Source organism: Psammomys obesus, unplaced genomic scaffold (genome assembly GCF_907164565.1).
Source record: "Psammomys obesus unplaced genomic scaffold, mPsaObe1.curated_primary_1811, whole genome shotgun sequence".
NCBI classification, from domain to species: Eukaryota; Metazoa; Chordata; class Mammalia; order Rodentia; family Muridae; genus Psammomys; species Psammomys obesus.
Genome location: NW_026585895.1, coordinates 56,108,471 through 56,129,661, shown reverse-complemented (window position 1 = coordinate 56,129,661; position 21,191 = coordinate 56,108,471). Strand labels below are relative to the sequence as shown.

At 39.5% G+C, this 21,191-nt stretch overlaps 1 protein-coding gene across 1 annotated transcript; it reads right to left on the bottom strand.

Moving 5' to 3' along the window:
• Nucleotides 1-1,773: 1,773 nt before the first annotated feature.
• Nucleotides 1,774-9,031, bottom strand: Il36a (interleukin 36 alpha). The gene is made up of 5 exons (XM_055600998.1): nucleotides 9,013-9,031; nucleotides 8,346-8,348; nucleotides 4,629-4,736; nucleotides 4,023-4,162; nucleotides 1,774-1,986 (listed from the first exon to the last, which is right to left on the bottom strand). The coding sequence occupies exons 1-5, from the start codon at nucleotides 9,029-9,031 to the stop codon at nucleotides 1,774-1,776; spliced, it is 483 nt and encodes a 160-aa protein (XP_055456973.1).
• Between the last annotated feature and the right edge of the window lie 12,160 nt (nucleotides 9,032-21,191).

Here is a 21,191-nt window from a genome sequence, read left to right as displayed (position 1 = left end):
AGGAGCAAGCTGGCTAGCTACACTAGCAGAACTGACAATTTCTGAGCCCAAATCAAAGACTCTGTCTCAATATAAAGGTGGAGGGTGATTAAAGAAGAAACCTGGCATCAATTTTTGGCCTTCACATGCAAATGCATGCAAAAATACAATCACACACACAGAGACTTCATGTGAGCCTGCTTTACAAACTATAACTTCTTATAAATGCAAAAAAAATGGCTATTTTATTCCACTAAAATCATTATATTTAATAGAGTAAGTGAAATTTACAATTTTATTTCAAAAGGCTCACTGCTTGTAAAGACCAGCAGTAGTGCTTTGGACAAAAACATGGTAAGAAGTTCTGCATCGGATCCAGCTGTCACGGAGAGGGAAAACTGCCCAGAAAGGGCTCAGCTTTCTTTTAAGTCTTCCATTTTATTGGGGTTGTCTATGATTGTTTCTTGTCAGAATCTGAGAGGTCTTGTGATAGCGGCACAGAACAATGCATCTGAAAACCCAGAAGTGTGAGCACAGATGGTCTCCATTTATAATTCTTAGTTTACACATTCCCAGGAAGTCTATAGCTAGAGGACTCTTTGCTAGTTTTGTGATGGTGTCATGATTTAACCTTATGACCATGGCAAAGGTACCTGGTATATCACTACTATTTCCTCCACACCCCACATCAGCATTTAGATCATTGTCTAATGGAGAGCATCTATTCACCGTAAGTGAAAAGGCCAGTAACAGATTCTTTCTTCCTATTCTAGGCCCAAGCTTTTCTGTGCATTATCCTTTAACCTGCTTTCTATCTCTGGAAAGTGTGTGTGTGTTTGCTTATTTGTTGTTGTAATAAATCACTTACCAAAAACAACTTGGGAAGGAAAGGTTTATTTCATTTTAAACACCTAGATACCACTGAAGGAAGTCAGCGCAAGAACTCAAGACAGGCACTGGAAGCAGAGACCAGAGAGGAATACTGATTTCTCTACATGGGTTGCTCAGCCTGCTTTCTTATACACTCTGGAACTACCCACCCAGGTGTAGCAGCAACCACAGTGGTCTGAGCCCTCCCACATTGATCACTAATCAAGAAAATGCCCCTCAGACTTGCTGACAAGCCAAGATAATGGAGATACTTTCTTAAATGAAATTTCTTCTTCCCAGTTGAGTCTATCGTTTTCAATTAAATTTTTATTTTTTATATTAATTCCAGTTTATTCAGCTTGTATCCCAGCTGTAGCTCCCTCTCTCATTCCCTCCCAATCCCACTCACCCTCTCTCATCCCCTCCCTGCCCCTCTCTAAGTCAACTGATAGGGGAGATCCTCCTCCCCTTCCATGTGACCCTAGTTTATCAGGTCTCATCAGGACTAGCTGCAATGTCCTCCTCTGTGGCCTAGCAAGGCTGCTCCTCCCTTGGGGGAGAGCGGGAGTCAAAGAGCCAGCCACTGAGTTCATTTCAGAGACAGTCCCTGTTCTCCTTACTAGGGAAACCCACTTGGACACTGAGCTGCCATGGGCTATGTCTGAGCAGGGGTTCTAGGTTATATCCATTCATGGTACCTGGTTGGAGAATCAGTCTCAGAAAAGACCCCTGTGTCCAGATATAGTCTATCTTATTTCAGGTTGACACAAACTAACCAGCATAGCATGAGCAAAGCTGTCTTTCCTTAAAGTATTGGATAGGATAACAATGTTCATGCATGAAGGAAGGGCTTTGAGAGCTAGAATGGTGGAAGCAAAGGCAGGGTTCTCTGCTTGGGAAGCAACATCCATTATAAGACTGACATCAATGCATTGTACTCATCTGAAAGTCAGTGATGGAGGTTTTCCCTAGCTCTTGGGTCAGAAAGAGTGGACAGCTTCCTGTGGAGCAGACAGCAATGAACCAACCAGGGAAGGCTGCAGACTCGAACGTTGAGGTTGTGCCATTCTTGTTGTGATAGAAGAGAGAGGGTTTTACAGGTTCCTTTTGGCGGTACAGTTCCATTATGTCCCCTTTCTGGTGGGTGAGAAAGAGAACCCAGGAAGAAACATCACCACAGGAACTGTGTTCTTGTCTCTAACATCAGCCTCAACTTTTAAAGCAAGCCTGGAGACTTCAGTTTCATACTCAAATATTAAGAATCATATGCCCCTAATACATGTTAAGAGTATAGTAGAAACATTAGGACACAAATTTCAATTTTGTTTGTTTGTCTGTAGTTTGATATTTTCACTGTTTTGAGGCAAATTCTCTCTGGGTACCCTCAATGCTCAGAGCAGAGGTAGGTGGCATCGTGTCCAGATGTTTCAGCCCCTCTCTCCTTCTTGTTTTTTCAAGACAAGGTGTCTTTTTGTAGCCTTAGCTGTCCTAGAACTCACTCTGTAGACCAGGCAGACCTTGAACTCAGAGATCTCTCTGCCTCTGCCTTCCAAATTTTGGGATTAAGTGTGGGCTGCCACCACCACCTGGCTCAGTCACTCTTAATGTGAACTTCCTTCCTTCCTTCCTTCCTTCCTTCCTTCCTTCCTTCCTTCCTTCCTTCCTTCCTTCCTTCCTTCCTTCCTTCCTTCCTTCTTTCTACAGAGTTTCTCTGTGTAGCCTTGGCTGTCCTGGACTCACATTGCAGACCAGGCTGCCTGGAGCTCACAGAGATCCACCTGCCTCACAAGGGATTACAGACATGTACCACCACACCCAGCTTAATGTGAAGTTTTGAAAGAATAAATAAACAAAAGTTTTGGAGGTTATATAGTGTTGGTTTAGCCACTTAGTTCCTGTTTCCTACAAATAAAGATGTTTGAAGAATGTTTTCATTATAGTTAGCATAAATTTTGAGTGAAATACAAATGTTTCTGCAAAATTTTTCCAATCTTAACATTATGGACGTATTTGTCAGGGCTATCCTTTTTGTATGTTGTAGCTTGATTAGCTGTGTCTTTGCCCTCTTCACACTACAAAATTAACACACTCTTGCCTCCGATTGTAACCACCTGTCCTCGTTTGGGTTTTATTGCTTTAAAGAGATACCATGACCATAGCAACTCTTATAAAGGAAAACTTTAATTGGGGCTGGCATACAGTTTTAGAAATTTAGTTCATTATTGTCATGGTGAGAAAACACGGCAGCCTGCCGGCAGACACGGCATTGGAGAAGGACCTGAGAGTGCTACATATAATCCACATGCAGCAGGAGGAAAGCTGAGATAAATTTCCTCCAACAAGGCCATGCCTATCCCAACAAGGCCACAACTCCAGTGCTACTTCTTGTGAGTCCATGGAGGCCATTTTCATAAAACCACCACACTACTCAAAGTATCTTGACATTGACAACTCGTCAAAAAGCAAAATAATTCCTAATTGAAAATAATTTTTTTATGTTTAGTTATAAAACTGAGTGTCTGACTATAACTGCATATTGAAAGGATCATGAGGTCTAGTGTAATTGCTTTATTATAATGTATATTTTTAAAATGACAAGTCATGGTTATTAAGATGCCCGTTGTTGATATTTATCTTTTTTCACAAAAAGTTATTTTGTGTAGAAGATACTATGATAAACCCATCCACTTTGTGACAGTTTAAGTGCCCTTGCTGTTGTTTTTTACACTAGCCAGCCCACCTAGCCTAATTGGTAAGCACCAGATTTAGTGAGAGGTGCTATCTTAAAAATAACAGGGGAGAGATGAAGGAAGAAACCCAGTGTTAGTCTCTGAACCACACACACATGCACACAGACCCATGCCTGTACCTATGAACACAGACACTCAGCAGTAACTGAGCAGTAAAAATCTTTGACAAAACTTACCTTTAAAATAAAAGAAAATGCTATTTTGAAAACCTAGTTTCAAAATACCCCTACTTTTTTTTTCTTATTCTTTAGTGATGCGTGCACTCTTAAGCGAACAATAGATCAGTGTAAGGATTATCTGTGAACTGCCTAAAGTCCTAAAAGATTTGAAAATCAGCATTTCTGTCAAGTAGGTGCTGTATGGAAGTAGATTGGTTCCTCTCCCCTGGCCAGGAGAGAGCAGATTCCTCTCTTCTGAACTCACCTTCAGTTGCAGCACAGGCTGTCCTTCATCCTTTGTGCAGAACAGGCAGCACTGAGGTTTGTTCACTCCCAGATACACGGGATCCCCCTTGTCCTTCTCAAGAGTCTCCAGATACAGGCACGGGATTAAGGTAACAGTGACTGGGAATAAAAGGCGAAAAGCGAAGTTCAGTTTGTGCTTCAAAAGCATTAGCTCTAAACTAGAGAAATAGAAATAGAGGCTTGAATCTTCTCACCAACCTTCATGTCACCCTGCCATGCACCACCTGGCTCAGACATGTATCTCATTTGTGTATCTTTTTCTATTAGAGACATCAGCTTCTCATAGATTCAACAACTAATCTCATAGATCTTTCCTTTTTTATTTGACTCTTTGAACCTTCACAGAATTTTTTTTTTCCACCACTTCTTCAACCTAACCCTCTACTACTCCTGGAGTCTCTTTTCTTTTCCTTGACCCATCCTATGGCTGTCCAAACCTATGCCTGCCCTCTAGTTTAAACTATCCTTGCGATGCTCATCTCTAGATAAGGCTAGAAATGAATGGACGAGGGCAGATCCACAGAATTAGCCAGAAGGACTGCCACAAGGGGCCCAGGCTACCCACCTGGAATGGTCCGTTCTTTCCTTGGGACTGCAGTGAGGACATTGTTATGAAGGACCCACACACGACTACTAAGATCCTGAATGTATGTTCGCCAAGGTACTGCTGCGCCTTGTCCTGTAAAGAAAGTAAATGTGGATTCGTAAGTACAAAGGCACAGAACATCTCCCCTTTTCAATCTTTTGGTCTTCCATGAAGTTGATCTTTACCTGTAGCCATACTCATTGTGGTGCTGTTGTTTCTGAACTGCCAAACTAGCAGACTGACCCTAAGGAGGAACAGAGTTAGTCCTAAGTCCCAGTTTGACCCCAAGTCAGGGGAGCTGGTGACCAGCTAACAGTGACTCGCTAATTCAAGTCTCACCAAGCTCCTCTTACATCCTAAGACTCAGCTTATTGCCCCAGAGAAGCAGAAACTCTTAACTCCCATACAAGTACAAGGGGACAGAGAGCACTAAGGCTAGAGTCAAGCAGCAAGAGCTTCTGATCAGTGAGTGAAAGCCACAGGCTGCATCTCCAACCTGATCTCAGAAGAGCTGTGTCTGCGCTATACAGAGCTACAGCCACTGCTGTGCCCGGCTTCGCTGACAAGCTCTACCGGGTCCAGGCCTTTTATTCACAGCATAAAGGAAGTCCTGCCTCAGTGTGTCCCGGACTGCCTGGCACCCTAGATAATTGTTGGTTCTTTGTGTTGGAGGGCTTGCTGAGCATTTATTGGAATAAATGTCAATTACAACATGGTTGTGACTTATCAGAGAGCCTTGAAAAGGAAGTGCATGCTAAGCATGTAAGTGTAGTAAGCAGGAAATACAGTTACAAATTCTGACCTGACCGAGGATAAAACCATCATGGGATTTCCCCTGGGTGGATGACTGGACTAGGTGATGTAAAATGAAGTGCTACAATATTGCTCCTACTAGGAGGGGCCTGCAGCAAGTACAAGGGTGGATGAGGAAAAGATGTGTTCTAAGTCCTATGTAACTTTTAAGCTCATATAAGTCACCTTGGGCTAACTCCAGTGGATGCTCCACCTTCTCCCAGACAACAGGTGTGTTCTTTCTGCACCAACAAGCTTTGCCCAAAGCAAAGCCAACTCTGGACTGCCCGCCCATATCTTAGCTTCTTTCTGACCTTGAGTTAGGCACAGAACACATTCAAATAGCAATTTCTAAGACAAGCAGATCCTCTATTAAGCAAGACAGAGACACAAGGTAGCTGACTCAGAATCAGGCAGAAACAACAGCAAAATGCTCTGAAAGAATGATTTTTAAAAGAAAAAAAGGGGGAGGTCCATGAGCTAGAATGAGTTGGTAGGTTCTAGTTGAACTTGTCAGTCAGTGTAGCCAAGTGGGTAATTTTGATAGCTGGACCTTGGTGGTTGCCCTCAGGTATGAGTCAGGCATAAGGAAGTGGCCAAATCAGAGAATCCAATGGTTTATCAAGTGAGAGGGAAGCAGAGAGAGAGGGCAGGGCCTGCTGGTGCCATGTTTGCCATGCTTGGGCTGAGACCTTCAAAGCCTAGCTGTCAGGTAGCCTATCAGTTGTCAGAGAGCATTTCATTAGATCCAAAAGGAAACTGATATAATGATTTTGATGCTTTTCCCCATATCTGAGTTCACAGTCTACCTCTGACAGATCCCAGACCATGTCATCTTCATATCTCATTGGCTTCCATCTCAGGGACAAATGAGTTAAAGTACTAGTGGATGAGATCCGAGCCTCCCTATCTCCTGTTGGGACAGTGATCAGGCTTCTCAGAGGGACCCTAGTAGCCAGCAAGTTACCTGTAAGAGTAACTAGTATGTACTAAATTCCCTGGAGTCATCTACTAGACCAGTTCCCTGCTTAAGGACAACCCCAATAAAACAGTAGTTCAGTGTTCAAAAGGAAGACGTTTGTACTCAAATCATATGTATTCAAACTAAACCTTTAAACATTGCTAATTGTGCACACATTTGATTCCAATGTGTAGACTATGGGTGGTGTATTGGCGTCATCTGGAATCTGGTCAGAAACACAAAAACTCAGGCTCTACTCCAACCTACAGAATCAATACCTGAAAGAAAAGAACGTACCATACCATTGGGGCATGGTGGTGCATGCTTTTAATTCCAGCCCTCTGGAGGCAGAGCCAGGTGGATCTCTTCAAGTTTGAGCTCAGCCTGGTCTGCATGGTAAGTAACGGGATAGACAGATATGCAGAGAAACCCTGTCCCAAAACATTTTTGCCTTCTGTGTTTATAGCATACACCCATGTTCAGTAACACAATACAATCAACACAAAAAGAAAGAGGTCAGTTTCCTGGGTATGCTTGGGGCTGGGAAGGAACAAGTTCAGAGCCCTGAAGCCATGCTTTTTTCCTCCAACCTCTGAAAACTATACAATAAACTTTATTAGCACCAAACAGAAAGAGACAGAGAGAGAAAGATTAAAAAAAAGAAGCTATATCTGAAGAGTCATGGACACAGTACAAAGATTTTGGATTATGTAAAAGAAATAAACTTATAACTTCATTAGGATAAGATTTCATAAATTAAATACAAAAGTCAATAGGCAAAACTAACAAATAATAAAAATGCATTTCCTTCACATAAACAAAAGACTGACAATAAAAGGAGCTGGAACACAGTAGAATAATATCCCAAAATGTTCTGTTCAGATGGATTTTTAGGTAGGATGGCTAGTTATAGGCTGACTCTGTGTGAAGTATGAAGGAGTCCGAATACTAAACAATAGACATTATATCGAAGAGAGAAATAGAAGAACAGCCTTGGGAATCCAGGCAAGTAATAAAAGGATTTGTGGAAAGCAGACAGACAGAAAACATGGAGAAGCGACCTGAGTAGAGCCTCAGTGATGTAGTTGGCTGGCTGGGGAAGGGCAAATAGAAGCAGTTTCCAAAAGATAAAAGATCTTATACTTGGTACAAACCACAGCCCTCACAGGATTGAACTGGGTTTGCAGGTTTTAGTAAGAGATGAGACAGCAGTGGAGAGAAATCCTACTATGTCAAACAATATTATTTAGAGGGCATCAGCATGCTAAGAATCTGCTGGTAAAAACTGAACTACTCTAGGGGACTGATTAGGGAACATCCTCAGGTCAGAGACTCATTTTGGTCTGACACAGCCACTGTGTGAGGAAAGGCACATGGATGCAGCTGAGGAAAGTAGGAGAACCAAATACTAGAAAGACAAATGGTGCAAGTAGCAAAATACCCAGGTCAGGCTGGAAGTGCACAACCTACCTTGGATGGCTAGGAACTGACATCATCAATTGAAAATAACTCTAAGAGTTTGGTAACTTTGAGCCCAAGGCCAGTATGTAGATCTAATTTTGAAGCCACCTTTGTTTACTGCTGTAGAGTGAGAACTCAGAAGTTCCAAGGTTGGACAACTGTCTTAGTTAGGGTTTCTATTGCTGTGAAAGACACCATGGCCACAACAACTCTTAGAAAGAAATAGTTTAATTGGATCTGGCTTACAGTTTAAAGGTTTAGTTCATTGTCATTATGGTGGAAAGCATGGCAGGCTGCAGGCAGACCTGGTACTAGAGAAGCAGTGGAGAGTTCTACATACAGACAACAGAGGCAAGAGACAGGAGAATGAGACACTGGGCCTGGCTTGAGCATCTGCGACCTCAAAGTCTGCCCCTATGACACACCTTCCTCCAACATGGCCACACCTACTCCAACAAAGCAATACCTCCTGCTAGTACCACTCACTATGACTCTGTGGGGTTCATTTTTATTCAAACCACCACAACAGGACATCCACAGCTGTGTTTCTCCAACAGGGTAATTAATACTCAGCATGTCTTGAATGTATGAAGACAGAGTTTTTTACCCATACCAATTTCTGTGCTGTTTGTTTCCCACAGTCCTAATGCACTTGGGAGACATCTCACCCAAGACATTAGCCAGACCCTACAATCTGGAGAGTGTTGGGTGGGGGAGATAATATTCAAGACTGTGCAGTGCAAAGATAAGCACTGCTGACAGAAGCTTGTGGTACATGGAGAAAGAAAGCTACCACTGTAATGACAGCTCTAGTGGACATCAGACACTTGCTCAGTACAGACTTTACAACAGCACTGAAAACATATGCTTCCATCTGTTCAACTGACCTTGGACGCAACAGCAGCTTCCAATTTTTGATAGCCTAGAAAGAAGCTAATCTAACACCCTACCTTCCTCATTTTACCTTTTGTAATTCTTCTTTCTACCCCCACCTTTATGTCTAGCAGGATTTTGACTTTGCTGTATTTCTGTTTTCTGGTTTGTTATTCTCTTGAACATACTCATATTTTGCTTATGCATGTCTTCCTATTTGGGCTGAATATTTTTCTTTTTCCTAATTTCTTTAAAAAATTATTTATTTATTTTTACATTTTTTTTCTTTATTCATTACACTTTATTCCCTTTGTATCTCCCCTGTGGTTCTCTTCCTCCTCCCATCCCAATTCTTCCCTTCCTCCACCCTCTGCATGCATGCCCCTCCCCAAGTCCCAAGTCCTGATGTTTTCCCTTTTTGTCATAATCTGTACATTTTCAGGTCTTTTTTTCTTATTAAGGGGGTGGAGGATTAATTTTAATATTCAGATTTTTGTCTTTTAATAATTTATTTGTTTTAAAACTTTTTAAACCATTGGCAAATTTAAAAATTTTCACTTCTAAATTGCTTTTTTCTAGGCTTTTCCTTCTTTATTTAGCTCTCTATAACATTCTTCTTTCTCCATTCATATATTTAGTGTAGCTTCTCTATTTCTCCCTTTCACCTGTCTCCTTCCTTCATGTCATTGATTTACTATTCCATTGTTATCTTAAATGATTCTTAATTTTATGGCGCGTTTTCCAATATTTTTTACTGTCTCATGTGTTTGTTGTCACTGATGATGTTTTACAGTATACTAATGGGCTAAAATATGTTTTAAGTATGTATCTATATCCTGTATGGTTTGATGTTTCTTTTAGAGGAGTTTGCTCTTTCTTTACTGAATGGTGATGGTATTGAGACTTAAAGTATAAGTTGCTCAATGGGAAGATGACCTCCACATCCAAAGAAATAGGTAAACCAACAAATGCATAAATTACAACACAGAATTGCAAGAAGCATGAAAAAACAAAGCAACATGACTTCTCCAAAGGAGTATAACTATTGAAAACAAAATAGGTAAAATTCCAGATGAAGACTTCAAATTTTTTTCACTGTTTAAATTTTATTTATATTTTTTATAAATTACAGTTTATTCACTTTGTATCCCTGCTATAGTCCCCTCCCCTAATCCCCTCCCAATTCCACCCTCCCTCCCTCATCTCCTCCTATGCCCCTCCCCAAGTCCCCTGATAGGGGAGGTTCTCCTCCCCTTCCATCTGACCCTAGCTTATCAAGTCTCATCAGGACTGGCTGCATTGTATTCCTCTGTGGCCTAGTAAGGCTGCTCCTCCCTCATGGGGAGGTGATCAAAGAGTCAGCCACTGAGTTCATGTCAGAGACAGTTCCTGTTCCCATTAATAGGGTACCCACTTGGAGACTGAGCTGCCATGGGCTATATCTGTGCCAGGGTTCTGGGGGTTCTAGGATATCTCCATGTATGGATGGTCCTTGGTTGGAGTATCAGTCTCAGAAAAGATCCCTGTGCCCAGATTTTTTTGATTTGTTGCTTTTCTTGTGGAGCTCTGGTCCCCTCCAGGTCTTTCTATCTCCCCCTTCTTTCATAAGATTCCCTGCATTCTGCCCAAAGTTTGGTTACGAGTTTCAGCATCTCCTTAGATACCTTGCTGGGTAAAGTCTTTCAACAGCCCTCTCTGGTGGGCTCCTGTCCTGTTGCCTGTTTTCTCCCTTCTTCCAATGTCCATTCCATTTGCCTTTTTGAATGAGGATTAACCATCTTACCCAGGGTCTTCCTCCTTGCTTAGCTTCTTTAGGTGTGTAGATTTTAGTATGCTTATCCTGTATTATATGTCTAATATCTACTTATAAGTGAGTATATACCATGTGTGCTTTTTGTCTTCTGGGATACCACATTCAGGATGATCTTTTTTAAGTTCCCACCATTTGCCTGCAAATTTCATGATTTCCTTGTTTTTAATTGCTGAGTAGTATTCCATGAATGTAAATGTGTAAATGTATCACAATTTCTGTCTCCATTCCTCAGTTGAGGGACATCTGGATTGTTTTCAGATTCTGGCTATAACAAATAAAGCTGCTATGAACATGGTTGAGCAATTGTTCTTGTTGTATACTTGAGCATGTTTTGGATATATGCCTAGGAGTGGTATAGCTGGATCTTGAGGAAGCGTTATTCCTAATTGTCTGAGAAAGCATCATATTGATTTCAAAAGTGATTGTACAAGTTTACATTCCCAGTAGCAATGGAGGAGGGTTCCCCTTTCTCCACATCCTCTCTAGCATGTGTTCTCACTTGAATTTTTGATCATAGCCATTATGATGGGTGTAAGATGAAATCTCATTGTCATTTTGATTTGCATTTCCCTGATGATGAGGGATGTTGAACATTTCTTTAGGTGTTTCTCTGCCATTTGATATTCCTCTATTGAGAATCCTCTATTTAGCTCTGAACCCCATTTTTTTAATTGGGTTACTTGATTTTTTGCTGTTTAACTTCTTGAGGTCTTTATATATTCTGGATATTAGCCCTTTGTCAGATATAGGGTTGGTGAAGATCCTTTCCCAATCTTTAGGCTGTTGTTTTTTTCCGACTACAGTGTTTTTTTGTTTGTTTGTTTGTTTTGTTTTTTTCTTTACAGAAGCTTTTCAAAAATTTACTGGTAAAAATGATCAAGGACTTGAGAGTGCATATAAACAATCAGGTGAATTCAACCCATCACTTTTTATAAAGTCTGAAAATTGAAATTTAAAAATTCAGCTATGTGTATAAAAAATTGGGAGAAAATTTTACCAAGAAAATTGACATTGTTAGAAATTAATGAAACAGAGATAAAAAGAACAATACATAATATCAACCAAAGATATTTCTTTGTAAAGTTAGTAAGATTTACAAACTCCTAGCTAATCTGAGAGATAATCAAAGAGAAAGAGGGGTAACACTCAAATTAATGAAATTAGATATAAGAAGTGTGTCATGAACAAATGAGATCTGTATTAAAGATAATATTATATACAACAAATATTTTTATACAATGTTTACAATAAATAATAGAAAAGGGGATGTAATTATAAATAGCTTCAAGGAAATACAGACTATCTATATAAATTACTGTGAAAATTTATATGTTGGAAACCTAGATACTCAGAGAAAATAGAATTTCTATGTGCATATCATCTACCAAAACTACTCCTTGAAAATATGAACAACTTAAACGGACTCATTATAAGCAATGATATTGAAGCTGTCATTAAAAATATCCTCTTTTCAAAATAAGTTCCAGGACTAGACAAGATTCAAGGGGAAAAAATAACAATGTTGAAAATGAAAATAACTCAATGAACATAATCAAAGGACATAGTAGATTGAATTACCAATACATCCATCTAATCACAGAAAATTATCAGGGATGAAGGAGATTTTTGAAATACTGTGTTCTAACAACAATAAAGAGAAATAAACAAACAAGCATTACCACAATATCCAAGAACTCTGGAATATGATCAAAATACCATACTCAGTATCCACATGGTAGAAGGAGCTGACATAAACAACAAAGTCATGAAGATTTTGTTGAATAAAATAACAATAAAAGTTCAGAACTAGAGATCTAAGCAGACATTCAAATGTAAGAGGCAATTATAAGTCCAAAGAGAAATGACCAGGGAACAACCTTCTCATAGCATACTATGTTAACATGTCAAAAATACAAAGAAGAGTGGATCCAAGATGGCAGTGAACAGCGTGCACTGTATTTGAGGGGCAGAGGAGCTGAAACTCCGAATTGGTGAGTGGAGGGGCAGTGGAACCCAAAACAATGGCACCAAGGCTTCCGGGGAGAAGAGGAACAAACCCTGAACTGAAACCAATAGGGCACAGGTCAACCTCGGACATCTCCGTGGACTTCTCCTGGGGAATCAATTCTCGGGCACTTCCCTGTAAAGGGCGGAAGCAGTGGCAGAGGTACCACAGCCAGCAGTGGAAGCAGAGGAAGCGGCCCGCAGTGCATGCAGCAACTTGCAAAGAGAGCAGTTCTGGCTGCTCCAAGCACAGATCTCCCTTCTTGGGATTTGAGAGTGAGAACAATCAAACGCCAGCATTTCCCCCATGACTGACCTCTGTTCTCCCTCCTTGGCTGAGAGGAGGCAGCATAGGAAGCACACAGCGCTGTCCAACTCAGAGAGCAAAGCCCATCCTGCTGTGCCCACAGCTTCTAGCACAGAGCACAGGGCCGGGTACACAGAGTCTGCAACAGTGCAACAGTGTACGTGTCCGGCTTGCACCTTCAGCCACAGAGCTCAGAGTCCAGCTCGCAGAGCCTGCCACAGAGTGTAGACCACTGGGTATTCATGAAATCTGCACAGGTGCTTTGTGCCCGCAATCTGTGCTTGCGAACAGCGCTAGCATCTACATACCCTCCTGTGCTTGCTACCATCCCCCATATCCCAAGCACCTATACCCTCTAGCACTTTCCCTTTCAACACATTTACACACATACACACACACACACACACACACACACACACACACACACACACGCTTACTCCCCCGCAATAGCGATTCTGAGCCAGCAGCTTTTTCTCCCTCAGGTACAGCTGAAGCAACAACTCACACACTCAAACCACTGGACCTCTCTCATCTTCCTGAAGAATACTCCAGACACCAGAGAAAGATGGTTTCAGTCTGAAGTACAGACTCCAGGAACAAATAGTGGAGGTTACAGATAAGCAAATGGCCAGAGGTCGGCGTAAGAACACACCCAACAAAAATCAGGACATCATGGCTCCACCAGCAACCCACAAAATCAATGGATATTTTAATTCAGCAGAAACACAGGAAAATGACTTTAAAGCTATGCTTATGCAGTTATTAGAGGAACAAAAAGAGGAAATGAACAAAGCTCTCAAAGAAATACAGAAAAATATAACTGCCCAAGTAGAGGAATAATTAGTGGCATATATAGAGGAAACAAACAAAAAAAATAGGAACCATTATACAAAGGCAAGAACCCACATTCAAACACATGAAGGAAATGGTGCAAAGCATGAAAACAGAATTAGAATCTATAAAGAAAACAGAGAAAACCCTGGAGCTGGAGAACTTAGAGAAAAGATCAGGAACCACAAAGGTGAGCATCACCAATAGAATACAAGACATGGAAGAGAGAATCTCAGGTGCTGAAGATATACTTGCTGAAATTGATACCTCTCTCAAAGAAAAAGTAAATTGGAAAAGTCCCAAACACAAAACATGCAAGAAATCAAGGATGCCATGAAAAGATGAAACCTAAGAATATTAGGAATAGATGAAAAAGAAGATTCCAGGCTCCAAGGACTGGAAAATATTGTTAAGAAAATCATAGAAAAAAATTTTCCCAACTTAAAGAAAGAGATGTCCATAAACATACAAGAAGCCTACAGAATACCAAATAGACTAGACCAGAAAAGAAATTCCTCATGTCACATCATAGTCAAAACACTAAACATACAGAACAAAGAAAAAATATTAAAGGTAGCAAGGGAAAAATGTCAAGTAACATATGAAGGTAGACCAATCAGATTCACACCAGACTTTTCATCAGGGACTATGAAAGCCAGAGGGGCTGGGCAGATGTCATGCAGACTTTAAGGGACCACAGATGTCAACCCAGACTACTAAAGCTTTCAATCAACATAGATGGAGAAAGCAAACTATTCCATGACAAAATTAAATTTAAGCAATATCTACACAGCAACCCAGCCCTACAGAAGATACTGGAAGGAAAACTCCAATCCAACATAAACAACTACACCAAAGAAAATATAGGATACAGATAATTTCCCAACAAAAATTAAAAGAAAACAAGCAATGAATCACAGTATGACCACCAACTCCAAAATAAAAGGAAATAACACTCATTGGTCACTATTATCTATCAACATCAATGGACTCAACTCTCCAATAAAAAGACACAGACTAACAGAATGGTTGCAGAAACAGGATCGAACATTCTGCTGCATCCAAGAAACACACGTCTGCAACAAAGATAAACACTACCTCAGAGTAAAGGGCTGGGAAAATGTCTTTCAAGCAAATGGACCCAGAAAACAAGCTGGGGTAGTGATCCTCATATCTAATGAAATAGACTTTCAACAAAAATTACATCACAATTTTGAACATCTATGCCCAAATACAAGATCACCTACATTTGTAAATGTAATATTATTAAAGCTGAAATCACACATTGATCCCAACACCTTAATAGTGGGAGACTTCAACACTCCACTCTCATCAAGAGACAGATCATCCAGTCAGAAGCAAAACAAGGAAATAAGGGCATTTACAGAGTCCCTAAATCAAATGGACCTAATGTCTACAGAACTTTTCACCCAAAATCAACAGAGTATACCTTCTTTTCAGCACCTCATGAAACCTTCTCCAAAATAGGCCATATAATTGGTCACAAAGCAAGCCTCAGCAGATACAAGAAGATTGAAATAATCCCTTGTATCCTATCTGACCATCATAGTCTAAAGCTGGACCTCAACAAAAACAGAAACAGCAAAAAGCATGCACATCCATGGAAACTGAATAACTCGCTACTCAATGACAGCTGGGTTAAGGAAGAAAGAAAGAAAGAAAGAAAGAAAGAAAGAAAGAAAGAAAGAAAGAAAGAAAGAAAGAAAGAAATTAAATGACTTCCTAGAATTCAATGAAAATAAAGGCACAACATACCCAAACTTATGAGACATAATGAAAGCAGTGCTAAGAGGAAAGTTCATAGCTCTAAATGCCTTCAAAAAGAAATTTGAAGCATCGCATACAAGAAACTTAATAGCTCATCTGAAGGCCCTAGAAAAAAAAGAAGCAGACACACCCAAGAGGAACAGACAGATGGAAATATTCAAGCTCAGAGCAGAAATCAATCAATTAGAAACAAATAAAACAATTCAAAGACTCAATGAAACCAAGAACTGGTTCTTTGAGAAAATCAACAAGATAGACAAGTCCTTAGCCAAACTAACTAAAAGGCAGAGAGAAACTACCCAAATCAGCAAAATCAGAAATGAAAAGGGGGACATAACTACAGACAGTGAGGAAATCCAAACAATCGTTAGGTCATACTACAAAAGCTTATATGCCACAAAATTTGAAAATCTAAAGGAAATGGACAATTTTCTTGATAGATTACATCTACCAAAATTAAGTCAAGATCAGGTAGAAAGATTGAAAAGTCCTATATCCCCCAAGGAAATAGAAGCAGTCATCAAAAGTCTCCCATCCAAAAAAAGCCCTGGGCCAGATGTTTTCAATGCAAAGAAACAAAGAAAAGAAACAATATTAAAAGTTTCAAGCAGAAAATGCCAATTCACCTATAAAAGACAGAAACATAAGAATAACACTATATTTCTTAATAGTAACCTTCAAAGAAATAAAAAGCCATAGAATGAGCCCCCTTTTATTGAAAATAGTTTTTTTTTTGGGGGGGGGGCTGGAGAGATGGCTCAGAGGTTAAGAGCACTGGCTGCTCTTTTTTTTATTGTTTATTATTATTAGTTACATTTTATTAACTCTGTATCCCAGCTGTATCCCACTCCCTTATTCCCTCCCAATCCCACCCTCCCTCCCTCAGCTTCTCCCTGCCCCTTTCTAAATCCACGGATTGGGGAGGACCTCCTCCCCTTTTGTCTGGCCCTGTTTTATCAGATATCTTCAGGGCTGGCTGCAAAGTCCTCCTCTGTGGCCTAGCAGGACTGGTCCACCCTTGGGGGGTGAGGAGGTCAAAGAGCCTGCCATTGAGTTCCTGTCAGAGATAGTCCCTGTTCCCCTTATTATGGGAAACCAATTGGTTATTGAGCTACCACGAGCTTTGTGTAAGTAAAGGTTCTAGTTTATATCCATACATGGTCCTTGGTTGGAGAAACAGTTTCAGAAAAAAAAAACCTGTGCCCAGATATATTTGGTCCTTGTGGGGCTCCTATCCTTTCCCCATCATACTAACTCCCCTTCTGCCGAAGGTTTGGTTATGAGTCTTAGTATCTGTTTTGAAATGCTGCTTGGTAGGGTTTTTCAGATGCCTTCTGCGGTAGACTCCTGTCATATGTCCAATGCACATCTCATTTGTCTTTCTAAGTGAGGATTGATCATCTTATCTTGTGTCTGCTTTCTTGTTTATCTTCTTTAGGTGTATAGACTTCATTATGTTTATCATATCTTATAGGTATATATAAGCAAGTATATACCATGTTTGTCTTTCTCCTTCTGGGATACTTCACTCAGAATGATCTTTTCTAGATCCCACCATTTGCCTGCAAATTTCATGATTTCCTCCTTTTTGATTGCTGAGTAGTATTCCATTGTGTAAAAATACCACAATTCCTGTATCCATTCCTCTGTTAATGGACATCTGGGTTGTTTCCAGGTTCTGGCTATTATGAATAAAGCTGCTACAAACATGCAGAGGTCATGGGTTCAATTCCCAGCAACCACATGATGGCTCACAACTATCTAAAATGAAATCTGGTGCCCTCTTCTGGCGTGCAGGTGTACATTCGAACACACATTGTATACATAATAAATAAATAAATCTTTAAAAAATTTAAAAAAAGAAAATAGGGTTTTTTTTTACATATAATATCTTTTGATTACAGTTTGCCCTTTCTCTACTACTCCTACTCCCTCCTTTTCTCCCTTCCCATCTAGATCCACTCCCTGTCTCTCCTTAGAAAAGAGGCTTCCAAGACATAATAACAATACATAACAAAATAGAATACAATAAGATAAAACAAATATCACATTGAAGATGGACAAGGCAAACTAAAAGAAGGAAAAGAACCACAAGAGAAGGCCTAAGAACCAGAGACCCACTTGTTCACATCCTCAGGACTCTGGCAAATCAGCTCTTACTAAATATAGAAGAATCAAAATCATCTCTTGTATCATATCAGATCATACTTCAAAAAAAAAAACCCCAGAAGTTAAGAGTAATAAAAACTACACATGCCTATGCAGCCTAAACATTGTACTTTGATTGCACAATGTGAGTGAGTCATTGAAGAAATCAGAGAGGAAAGAGATTTATGTTTCCAGAATGCAATGGAGAATGGGATGTTGTCTTTCAGGATGTAAAATATGAAAGAGAATTCCCTTACTGACTACTCTTTCCTAGGCTATTCTTAATTATTTCTCTCATTGAAAAATAATGAGATCAGATATCAGAAATGTGCCATGAGCAAATGAGATCTGTATTAAAGATAAAATGATATACAACAAATATTTATATACAATGTTTATAATAAATAATAGAAAAGGGGATGTAATTATAACTAGCTTCAAATAAATACAGAATATCTTTATAAATTACTATGAAAATGTATATGAATAATTTCTCTTGGCATCTTCCCTGCAAAACACTGTAACTCATATGAATGAATCCTGAGAATGTGCAGCTGTAGATGAATGCATACTCTATGATCTCATTTCCATAAAAAATTAAAAGACATAAGCTAAACACTTCATTTTTAGAGACAGTCATATATGCAGTAATATTATAACGAAGTTCAAGAAGTTGGGGAAAGAGAAAAGAATATTGACAAGTGAGGCTTCCAATGGTCTGTTTCTTCAGCTACCTCGGGTATATTTGCTATAAGTAAACCTTTATACATATTGAATACTTATTTTGAACCACAGGTGCAAAAAGTGGATTCTGAAGCAATTTCTTGGATGTTCTAGATACAATAGAAACACCACAACAATAACAATTATTTGTTTTCTACAACCCTTTTCCTTCATTAAAATCTCAGAACAACCTTGTTAAAGCTATATATAAATCAAAATAAAATAAAGTGTTACTGAAAAGGTAAATCACTATATCAAGTAATGTAAATAGAATAGACCTGTCTCATACAGTAATTTATTAATATTTTTTCCCTCCTAGATATAGTGGGAGTTTTGGTTTCTTTAAAAAATCAGTTATGTTATATAAACAGGTTTTTGTTTTAATCCAAGTGTGGGATATGGGACTGCCTTAGTTTTTCCACAGCTAATAATTGCCTCATGTGACCTAAAGAGGGGCATGGTCTTTGCTAGCTACAGATAGTGGAATTCTGAGGCTCTGAGAGGAGATAAATACAAGATCCAAGAGAGGGAGTTTGGGGGAGATACACAGGAGGAAGGCTGCTTGTTTGTTCTGCTGCTGTCACTGCTATACTACTTGACATACTGGTATTTTCCCAAAGAACCCAAAGGCCCTAACTAGCTGAAACTAAGTCTAGAGAGGTCTACGTCTCCTTCCCCTTCTAACCTTCTTTCTCTTCTACCTAGGGTTGGAGAGTTGGAAGGGGAGTAGAGGCTTTAGGAACCCCAAATAAGGTAGAGTTTAAGAAACAGCAACTACACCTAGATAACATTCTTGTTCAAATAAAAAAAATTGCCTTACCCCATCTTTAGCCTTTCTGTTTCTCTCTCTCTCTCTCTCTCTCTCTCTCTCTATATATATATATATATATATATATATATATATATATATCTCACATTTTCTCTTTCTCTTCCTCCTCCTCTTCTTCATCATGCTGAGATTAGAAGCATGTAGTACCACCCAGAATTCTTGCTTATTTTTCTATAAAGTTCATTACTTCCCTGTAAATTTTCCCCACCATCAAAATCTGTCTAACTCATTCAGTAAGTTGAGCTCACTGTCTGCATGGCTGGCTTATGTCTGCTGAGCCTACAACAGCTCCATTCTGTCTGGCTATCTTCTGGGGGTCTTCCTTTAATAAGGAAGCCACATCTCTCTCTTGTTTGAGAAGACACATTCTTTAGCAGTTCTTCAGGCAAAATACTTGGGAACAAATCATTTTAAACTTTTAAAATTTACTTATTGTACAGCGTGGTGCCTTTGTGTGTGTGTGTGTGTGTACATGTGCATGCCTTGGCATATGCATAAAGATCAGTGGACAGCTTCTGTGAGTCAGTCTTTATTTCCACTGACCCATTGTGAGTTCCAGAGATGGAATTCAAGTCATTGGGCTTATATATCAAGTGCTTTTACACACTGTGCCATCTTGCCAGCTCTGAACAGAAACGTCCTTGAATGGGCTCATTCTACTTTTATTAACTGATAAAGTATGTGGGTAAGGACTTCTACCATGGAAATATTCTTCCTCTACAAAGTATTGCTCCAATGGCCTCTGATACACTTTCTTGCAGTGCAGTAGTGCAAAGCTATTGTGGTTCTTCCATCCTTTGAATGGAGTAGTTTTAATTCTGTAGCAGCTTCTAAAAATTTCCACTGCTTTCTTTTACTCCAAAGTGCTGATGCTCTGATTTCAAGCATGAAAATTAGTTTTACCTATTCTTGAACTTCTTATAAATGAACCTATTTATTACATTCTCCTTGTGTCTATCATCTTCAGGACATTCTCAGAATTCATCTAGCTGAATATCAGTAATTTCCTTTTACTGGATAGTATTGAATATATTATCTATTCACTGGTTGATAGAAATTTGGGTTCTTTTTCTGCTTAGAATATTATGAAGTTTGATTCTAGGGCTTGAACGTCATTCTGCAGAGCTCACTTTTAAGTCCCTCAAGAGTCAAAGGCCTTAGAGAACAAAATATAAAAACCAGCAAGAAATACACATTTAATATAACCTTTTATTTTTACAGAAGCACACACATATATTATTAACTATGATTAATTTGAGTATATGTACATAGAAAATTATACCAAGAAGATCTAGGAAAGCAATCTCTAGGGAACATGTTGCAATGTCTAGGAAGGGGTTTTAACTTACGAACTTACGAGGTTTAAGTTTTTTGAAGGTTTAGCACATGCCCCTGGTAATTCTCATGTTGTTTCAAGTTTGAGAAATGCAGTGAACTAAGTACATTTCAAACTTTGTGCTATTACATAATTGTATTAGGGTGCACAGAGGTACTGCAGTTGGGTGAGTCATCAGCTGATACTCTGTGAAATAAGGACACCCTCAAGGATGAGTGTGAGGAGGCTCTGAGTTTGCTATATGTATGCATAACAGTTTCCTCCAAGATTGAAACATTCCATCCTCCAGGCAGGTTCTTTAAGCAGAAAAGTAAACAATTCAAAATAGCTTCAGGAACTTCCTGAAGGTGACCAGATTCACTAGAACCCTCCCTGCCAGTGTAAACAATAAAAGCTGAGAATAAAAGCTGAGAGTCACCCTCAGAGGAACTGCCAACTCCTCTGAATTTTAGGCCAGTTGAAAAGTACCTGGAAAGGACACTCTCCAACCTATGGAGCTTATAGGACAGCCTTACACTGCTCCCATCCCACATACTCTGTATTATACATTGTGTTTTATCTCTTCTTCATCTATGAAACGAGATTGTTGGTTTTGCTTACCTTTTAGGATGAAAACAACACAGATCAAAATGATAACATATTAGAAGCTTGAAGTTTTAAGACAAAGACTCCCAAC

Bases quoted from the DNA above. Each gene is read 5' to 3' on its own strand.
- Il36a (XM_055600998.1), bottom strand. The intron at 4,163-4,628 runs GTGGGTAGCCTG...TTTTATTCCCAG, and splicing joins GAAAGAACGGACCATTCCAG to TCACTGTTACCTTAATCCCG. The intron at 1,987-4,022 runs GTGAGTTCAGAA...CTCACCCACCAG, and splicing joins AGCCTGTGCTGCAACTGAAG to AAAGGGGACATAATGGAACT.